This window comes from Oreochromis aureus, unplaced genomic scaffold (genome assembly GCF_013358895.1).
Source record: "Oreochromis aureus strain Israel breed Guangdong unplaced genomic scaffold, ZZ_aureus HiC_scaffold_371, whole genome shotgun sequence".
Taxonomy (NCBI): Eukaryota; Metazoa; Chordata; class Actinopteri; order Cichliformes; family Cichlidae; genus Oreochromis; species Oreochromis aureus.
The window spans coordinates 12483-21197 of NW_024108919.1; the positions used below are offsets into that span (position 1 = coordinate 12483).

General features: G+C 40.3%; 1 protein-coding gene and 1 long non-coding RNA gene across 4 annotated transcripts; one reads left to right on the forward strand and one right to left on the reverse strand.

Annotated features, from left to right (window-relative positions):
* The first annotated feature begins 1524 nt into the window (after positions 1-1524).
* Positions 1525-2588, forward strand: LOC120437030. Of its 2 annotated transcripts, XR_005610770.1 has the most exons (3): positions 1525-1680; positions 1844-2020; positions 2481-2588. It is a non-coding gene; the product is annotated as an uncharacterized LOC120437030 (long non-coding RNA). The 2 variants fall into 2 exon arrangements; XR_005610769.1 differs by having other exon boundaries at positions 1525-2020.
* A 96-nt stretch (positions 2589-2684) lies between these two features.
* LOC120437032 (X-linked retinitis pigmentosa GTPase regulator-interacting protein 1-like) lies at positions 2685-7002 on the reverse strand. Of its 2 annotated transcripts, none has more exons than XM_039607762.1 (5): positions 6984-7002; positions 6217-6444; positions 5741-6034; positions 5309-5434; positions 2685-3091 (listed from the first exon to the last, which is right to left on the reverse strand). In XM_039607762.1, exons 3-5 carry the CDS (start codon positions 5832-5834, stop codon positions 2910-2912), a joined length of 402 nt encoding a protein of 133 aa, XP_039463696.1. In that variant the 5' UTR covers positions 5835-6034; positions 6217-6444; positions 6984-7002; the 3' UTR covers positions 2685-2909. The 2 variants fall into 2 exon arrangements, with proteins under 2 accessions (XP_039463696.1, XP_039463695.1); XM_039607761.1 differs by lacking the exon at positions 6984-7002 and adding an exon at positions 6910-6933.
* Between the last annotated feature and the right edge of the window lie 1713 nt (positions 7003-8715).

Consider the following 8715-nt stretch of genomic DNA (forward strand, 5'->3'; position numbering starts at 1 on the left):
TTTCCCTCTTTATTGACATTGTGCCCTATTTTTCCTCTTTTTTCAGATCTGATTTTTTAACTACCATCCACCCATCAATAAGTAAGAAACTCCTTAAATAAATTCCTAGTGTTAAACAATTTGCTTATTTGGCTATTTCCAAATATAGCACTATTTGTTTAATCTGATATACACTGACAATGACATCACGCTGGTCATGGAGGCACAAATTACGGAAAATGGTTGAGGCAGCAGAGTCAGATATACTCAGGCACTTTAAAGAGATGGTTGCTGAAAAACATAACCAAAACGGCAATGCACAAGTTGAAGTTAAGCGACCGCAGGTTGCAGAAGAGTCTGGTGTGTCCCACTGTTGTCACCCAGGTATAGACAATCAAGTATTTACCAGTTGCTATGAGCAGATTTCAGAAGTATGTGAAACCTATGTGTCTAGTGTACATATCTGTGTGTGACACAAGTAAACTTTTTTGACAAGTTGTCTCTATTCTTAAATACTTAAAAAAATTAACTTTTTCTAAACTCCGCAGTCTTCCCCCAGCCCACTGACAGCAGGCATCATAATGCCCCGCCCAGCTTCCTGCACCTTTCGCCACTCCGGCAGAACACACAAAACGACACAGCTTTGCGATCTCCCCAGCATGCAGAATCTGATGTCGAGGCCTTCCCTATAGATCAGCGGTCCCCAACCCCCGGGCCGGTACCAGTCCGTGAGTCGTTTGGTACCGGGCCGCGAGAGTTGAGGCTCAGGTGTGAAATGTATGGTTTTCAGGGTTTCTATCGGTTTTCAGCATTATTTTGTTATCGTTTTTATCGTTAACTCGGTTTTCCTGGGTCTTTTCACGTGTTATGAATAAATCTTCTTTTTTTCGGTACCGGTACTAGATTTATTTTGTTGTATTTATCCGCGACACCTTAAAGGCCGGTCCGTGAAAATATTGTTGGGCATAAACCGGTCCGTGGCGCAAAAAAGGTTGGGGACCGCTGCTATAGATGGTATGCTTTTAAAATTGTTTTAAAGCTGAATCACAATGTCATTGTACTCTTATCTTCAAAACACCAAATTATACTCCTGAATGTCATCTTGTTGTGATTTATTTTTCCTGTAGATTCCAGAGACTCTGTGAGGCCACTATTACAAGGCAAGTTGGAAAGTCTTGGAATTTCAGATTTTACATGGTATAAATGGTAAATGGCCTGTATTTGTACAGCGCTTTAACTAGTCCCTAAGAACCCCAAAGCGCTTTACACATTCAGTCATCCACCCATTCACACACAATTCACACACTGGTGATGACAAGCTGCATATACAAATATCAAATATATGTGACAGGCAAAAACTAGCAAACACTTTTAGCAGTTAGAACAACTTATACTTGAATGCAGAATGTTACACCATCACTTATGGATATATTAGTTTTACACCTCTCACTGCTTAAGCCATTAATCTTTCTAGAAGTTTTCTTTGAAAAAGGTGCGACCTCACAAAAGATGTTAACTATGCTGACAGACCTGACCAGAGCAGTTAACGAACTCCGTGAGGAGGTCAGAGCCATCCGCCATCCCTGCTGCAATGAATCTGTAGATGCTGGGGTACTGCCTCTGGATTTGCCCGTGCACAACATTGAGGAGCTAAACAATGCAGAGGCAGCTCTTCAATCACAAGAGGCAAATAAGGCAATGGTAAGTATATAAAGGTTATGTACACTTTGTAACTATAAAGTGTAATAGCTGTCAGATGTGATTTAAATACATAACAACGGCATGTTGATCATACACACAAGCACTTGCATACACATTTAAGACATGAGACACGCTAATTCCATCTCTTAAAATGTGTCTATAGGTGAGACGCTTTGCCTTGATTGGAGGGACCACACTGGAGGTGCGAGTCCGCCGTGTAATGGCTTATGCCATTACAAATGAGCTGGCCTCGATACTCAACTGGGCAGGGAAAAAACCAAGGATCAGACAAATCAAAAAAGGGCATTTAAAGATAAAGCGCTGTGCAGATGCATATTTGGTAAGTTTTACCGTTTATTGTAGTTTTATGAGCCTAAAGTGAACAATAAAGGGATCAATTGATCTGCTGGGTGTGTTTCACATTTCCTATGTCCGGTTTTTGCTATATTACTTTGTCTTTCTTAATAACAAGACTTTCATGTCCGGTTAATCTGGAGATGAAGTCTTTGGTTTTCAGCTTGTTTAGTCCTCGGGTTGTAGTTTGTACTGCCCGAGGACCCCATGTTTATTTTGTTTTAAAGGATACACGGCACACCCCATGCTAAGACTTATCACTTTTTCCGCTCATAGATCTTTGGGAATCAAATGCGGCAGTTTGCAGATTTACGCCTGGTGACTTTCATGTTTATCAGCCTAGGAGTTTACATACTTTCTCCCCGCTGAAGACAGTTAACAAGAGCTTATTCATGTGCTCTAATTCACTATTTGTGTGTGTGTGTGTGTGTGTGTTTTTGTCCTAGATGGCCTGACGCAGCAGTTAGGGGCGAATTCTATGTCCGAGTTTGTCTTTGCACAAGCAGTCCAGAAATGGCTCCGATACACCCCAGATCATATGGGTGGCGCAGGACGCACATCATCTGTCCCCATCCCGGAGTAAAAATTACAAACCAATGTGAAACATAGAAATGTAAATAGGAAAATGTCTTTTAATAAAGTATTTAGCAAACGATACATGTCTATTGACCTTTTTGTTTAGTTTTTTTTCCTCTGTTACATCACATGCAATGCTTTCTTATTTTAGGATATTACATTGTGAGACATTTTTGTTTATAATTTTTCAGTCACATGGGGCGAGTGCTGCGCTGTGTGCTCTTGCTGAATGAAGCCCGGACAGCCACTGATGTTTCTTCATTAGTGACAGTTTTCTTGCGTCCACATTTTGGCAAATCCTATACGGAACCAGTTTCACGAAACTTAGCAAGCAGTCTGCTAACTGTAGAATGGGCGATGGGTGGTCTCTCAGGGTGTCTTTGATTGAAATCTGCTGCAATGACCCGGCTACTGCGTTCACCAGACATCAACAAAATTTCGATCTTCTCCTTACGTGTTAACCTCTTCCTCTTCGACATGTCTGTGAACAGAGAGAAACTTGTAAATAACTCATGAAAGAACAAAGTTACGTTGAAACCAAGCACGCCATTGTTTTTCTTGTGACATTACCAATAAGTTTGATGTGTCACATGGCCCTCTTCCTATTGAAAAAACAAAAGTTGTATCCAAGATGGCCGACTTCTAAATGGCCACCATGGTCACCACCCATCTTGAGGAGTTTGCCCCCTCACATATACTAATGTGCCACAAACAGGACTTTAATATTAGGGGTGGGTTTTGATAATCGATTTATCGATTAAAATCAATTCTGGCTTGGATAACGTGATATTGATTCATTAAAACCCTGAATCGATTTTTTAATACAAATTTATTTTGCCCGAAATGCCAGAATCTCAGGTTAAACCTCACCCATTTTCGACAACCACCAAACAGCTAAAACAGTGAATGAGAGCAGGTACACAGATTCTGCACAAAGACGTAAACACAAAGCGTGGACGTGCCGACGGATCAGAATCGGTGAGATGTCGCCTTTCTTACCCAACGGCACGGACACGGTCGGGGCTGAAAGCCAACAGCTCACTGATTCTGGTGTTTCGGCGGGTCCGCACTTTGTGTTTACGCCCTTTTTGCGCTGATTCTAAAGCTGTTACTTTTATCTCTCTCCAAACAATATTTACCGAATCAGCAGCAAAAGAAGATGTTGTTTTGCAGTCAGCAGATGGTCCAGACCTCACTGACACTCCTGTGGCTCTGCTGACAGTTGTCACGGATGACACTACTGATTCGGCCCTCTTCAGTCCCGAAAGCATCTGCATTGTCGTTGAGGATGAAATACTTGTGAATGGTCCCACAAATCTGGCCGACTCATTTTTCCTGCTCTTTGGGTACATCTATGCACTAGACCTACAATACCCAAAGAAACTTGAGCTTACATTCACATTTATCCAGAAGGTTGTGATGTGCCTTGAGGACAACAAACCACTGAAAGGGCGTCTACTGATGCTGAAGAATAATTTGTTCAATGAGTGAATCACTCAGAATGGACTACTTGTTGAGCTGAGTATTGAGGAAGTTTTTTTTTTTCTTCCTAATCATTTGGCTCTTCTACTTCAAATTTGAAGTGAATGACTGCTCATTTCGTGGACTATTCACGTTTAACGTTCTGTTGCCTAATACCTTAATGCACTGCCTTGATGTTTGTTACCTATGAAGTGCAGCAGTGGAAACCAGTACATTTTTTTAATGTATTTTTAAAATAAGTGAGCTGCAGCTGTCAAGGTACAGTAAGTGTTAAATGCCTCAATGTTCTAATAGCTGCAATTGCTGTTAATACTGAAAATGTTATTTAATTTTAGAATTGAGATGGAGACCCTTGGAGTCTTTTTCTTTTGTTTTATTTATGAAGCACTTTTTTATGAGTGAGCTCCGTTATCTGTGCCTTTTTAAAAGCACATTGTGTTTAATAAAAAAAGTTGTTAAATTGTTAGTGTTGTTACTTTCATGTTTTCTAACACTGTTAGCTGATTATAAGTTACTGGGCAAACAGTTTAGAATTATTCGTAAATGTATTTCCCACAGTATTTTAAAAATATTTATTAGATTTTAAGTGTTATTTCCTATATTATAAGTTAGAAAATATGAAGAAGTTTGAGTTTATTTCCCACATCCTATGAGTTGCAATATGTAAAATATTTTGAGTGTATTTTCCACCTTAATTAAGTTGACAAATATTAAACATTTTGAGTTTATTGCTCCCTAATTATAAGTTGAGGAATATCAACTTTAATTGGAAGTTTATTTAAGGCAACTGCAACTGTAATTTTTATTTTAGTTAAACTTAAAACTTTTAAAAACATCACAAAAAAAAATGTTGTGTAATCTGTTACACAACAATTTTTGAGTTCTGTGAACTTATTAGGTTTTACAGTGTGATTCTGGTCCGTGCTTTGTGTTTACATCTTTGTGCAGAATCCATGTACCTGCTCTCATTTACTGTTTTAGCTGTTTGGTGGTTCTTGAAATTTTATGAGGTTTAACCTGAGATTCTGGCGTTTCGGGCAAAAAAATTAATATTAAAAAATCGATTCAGGATTTTAATGAATCGATATCACGTTATCCAAGCCAGACTCGATTTTAATTGATAAATCGATTATCAAAACCCACCCCTACTCATAATAGCTGTAGCTCCTGTTCTCCTCATACGGTCTCTTACGTCCATAGTGTCCACCTCTCTCACCTTCAGTTCTGACTTGCTCTGGCTGGCCCGCGGTATCTTGCCCATGCTGCAGTTCGTGCTGATCATCATCTTGCCTTTCACCTGCACCCTCAGATTCATCTTCCTTTTTGACCTCTACTTTAACTTCTATAATTAGACATGAACAAACATAACACATTTTAGCATGAAAACAAGTTGTTGAATTTTTTCTACTAGGTATGAGAGCAGTTTGAGTGTTTGGTTTACATGTCTTTACTGTATTGCCAAAGTCCATGAGGAAAATTTTACACTACTCATTTAGTTTAGATCAGATCACTGGGTCATTGTGCCACCTCTGCATGTCGGCAGTAAAACCTGAATCTCTGAAAAGCGTTTCTATTCTCAACCAGTGCCATCAGAGATAAACACAAGACTATAAAAATCAACTGAGTAATAAAAGTAATGAAAAATTACCTTGTCTATTCTTTTCATTTTCCTCCTCTTCATTCTCTTCCTCCTCCTCCACTTCCTCCTTAATTGCGGGCTTGGTCTCTTCCTCAGACATCATGTCAGTTTTCTGAATATCCTCATCTGCTGTGAAGTCGGGCACATTGTGACCCGAGTCTGAAGGAGTCTGACTTTCGTAGGGGTTACCTTCTGCCTTCTCTTCTTCATTGTAACCACCTGAATCTCGGCCCTCATCTTCATCTTGAGGGGCATCAGCTTCAGCTTCATCACCACCACCATAGTCCTCAGCTGCTTCTGAATCTGAAAATGTCAAATTTAAAGTTTGTTGACATTTCCCAACTTTGAAACTTTAGTTTATACTTAAGTACAGTGAAGTGCTTAAAATGTAATATCAGCAAAGGGCAGAAACTGGATCAAAGTCCAAAACAACGTAATAAAACTAGTTTCATGGAAGTGAAATGTTTAATGAAATAATACTTTACCTTGCTGCACTTGTGCATCAGTTTTATCTTCATTGTCTTGGTAGTCATCACCGTATTCCTCTTCCTGCTGCAGATCCCCGTTATCCTCTTGCTCACTAGCATCAGCCTGAGCTTCAGCCTCTCTGCCGTCTGCCTACTGGTGCACAGGCGCTGGTGCTGGCGCTTTCTTTTTGCTTTTAAACACATTGTGATTTTGGATGTCTGCTCGGTGCTTCTTGTCTTTATTTGCTACAAAAAAAGGAGGGGGGGGTGATCAGGTACTGCTAAAAACACTGCCTACAACTTTCAAATGTTATCTGCTGCGCGGCACTGTGCCCACAGCCAAATAGGCTGCGTTAGCCGTTTAGCTAAGCTAGCAACGCTGGACAGATTCTGTAAGACTGTGAACCATTAAACTCGTTTTATTGTGTTACCGATACAACCATCTGCAGGACAAAACTATCCCTAAAGATGCTAATGCTATTACTCGTCTGAAGATCTCGCTGAGTGCCTAACCTTCTTAGCCTAGCATTAGATAACATACCGACAGCCGCTGCAAGGGAAGAATTAGTTTGCTGTTAGCAAACTAATTCCATTAGTAGAAATATATCTAGCTTATAATTAAATTTAGGGGGGGGGAAAACAACAGCCAGTTTCTTAACAAAAGCATTTCTGCTCTGAACTGGAAGAAAAAACCCTGAGTAGAAACCTCACATCAAGAAAATAGCTCCTCGGTTCACTGTAGCATCGCTCAGCTAACATGCTAACAGCACATTTGAGTTACTCACCCTCTCCCTTCCTGTGCTGAATCGTAGAGCACGTGAATCACTCAGGACCAATTTTCCCTCTAAGCTGCGCACGTGCGCAATTGCGCACTGCTGGCATGGTCTCTGCGCACAGAAAATCTGCGTTGCGCACAAAAAAAAAAATCTAACCTGAATTGAAATTAGAATTAATACTTTAACAATTCTGTTTTGCAGTGTTAGTCAGTAAGTGACTGGCTGCTCCTGTATGGGATTAGAACGATGCCACCTTATCCTACAGTCCAGCCAATAATACGATTCACATTCGTATATATGCAGCCAATCAACGTCGTTGACAGGCTATGACAGCGTCCTTATGTGCCGACACCGGAGTTTTAGCTAGCAAAGCGGCGTGGCTGATGTGGAGTGAAGCCACGTTAATGACAACGTGTACAACCATAGGAGATGTGAGCAGGACAGACGGAACAATTGACGGAAAAAGTGTGGACTTAATACCAGTTTTTAAATTGTGTTGATAGGCCACGTAAAACCAGAGTTGTGCTAAAAAAATATGCAATGTTTGGTTTTCTTCCTGAATACTATCGTTGTTTATATTTACTGCGGGAGGGTAAAAACTGCGTTTTATAAGAAAAAAGGCTCGAAAGCACTCTCCGCCTGTGAGCAAAAACACCCCCCCCCTCCCACCCGCTACCCCTTTCCTATTCGTCCAAAAAAGTACCATGTCGACCAATCAAAAAATGATATGGCAACGTGGCATCTAGTTGTTAAGAAACGGGGGGAATTTTTAGGAGTGGCGGCGGTGTTCTGAGATGTGAGCGATTTGCGACGTTTAGTGCAAATCTTGTGTAGTTAGTGTGTAGTTAGTGTGTAGTGTAGTCAATAGTTTTGTTGTGTGTGTCAGAACAATGAGGCGACTGCTGAATGTTACAGGTGTTACAGGAGTGATACATCTCCTGTTGTCAGACCTGCAGGTATCAGGCTGTTGTTCTCCTTTATCTCATAGTGGACAGAAATTATTTTTTCGAGTGGCACAAATAATTTGTGTGGCATCAGATTTCATGCAGAACAGCTGATTGTTCTGTAAATAGTTTGAAATGTTTATTTAAAAATGCCTTGGCTGCATTAAAAAAAAAAAAAGCTGCAAAAAACTTTGTTTACCAAACTGAGTTACTTCTTCAAAAAAGTAACTATATAATTAATTGCCCAGCATTGGTCATTATATACTATATTTGGCAGACAGAGAGCTACAGGACTCTCTCCCAGACCACAGACTCATACTCATAATACAAGTCAGAGCTTTATAAAAAATTTTTTTTTTACTATTTTTACTTCCAATAGTGTTAACATACTACACAGGTCAATGACTAGATTTTTTTTTACATTTTCATTGTAAATGGGCTAAAACAGTTCATTAAAAGTAGTCTAACATAAATGTAAATGCTGTAATTTGATTTGATTTTAATAAACCATGTAACTTGGACGGAGTAGGTGCTGGCGTGACCACAGTGCACACGTCTGATGTCGCTCACAGTGGTCCAAGGGATCGCTCAGGGAGTTTGTGTGTTCGCTCAGACACATGAAAAATTAGAGGGAACATTGCTCAGGACTCACTAACCCCCTCCCTCCTGGCTCACAGCTCAAACGAGTTGAACGAATCACTGACTCACTCACCCCCTCCCTCCCGATTCACATCTTCTTCTTCTTCTTCTTGGTTAGCAACCAACGTTAAGGTGCATTAGCGCCCCCTGGCACACAG

What these genes read in the sequence shown, in the direction of transcription:
- LOC120437032 (XM_039607762.1), bottom strand. Translation starts at nt 5,834, where the DNA reads ATGATGTCTGAGGAAGAGACCAAGCCCGCAATTAAGGAGGAAGTGGAG. An exon ending in AAATGAAAAGAATAGACAAG is followed by an intron (nt 5,435 to 5,740) that starts GTAATTTTTCAT and finishes GTCTAATTATAG; the next exon opens with AAGTTAAAGTAGAGGTCAAA. An exon ending in AGAGCAAGTCAGAACTGAAG is followed by an intron (nt 3,092 to 5,308) that starts GTGAGAGAGGTG and finishes CTCTGTTCACAG; the next exon opens with ACATGTCGAAGAGGAAGAGG.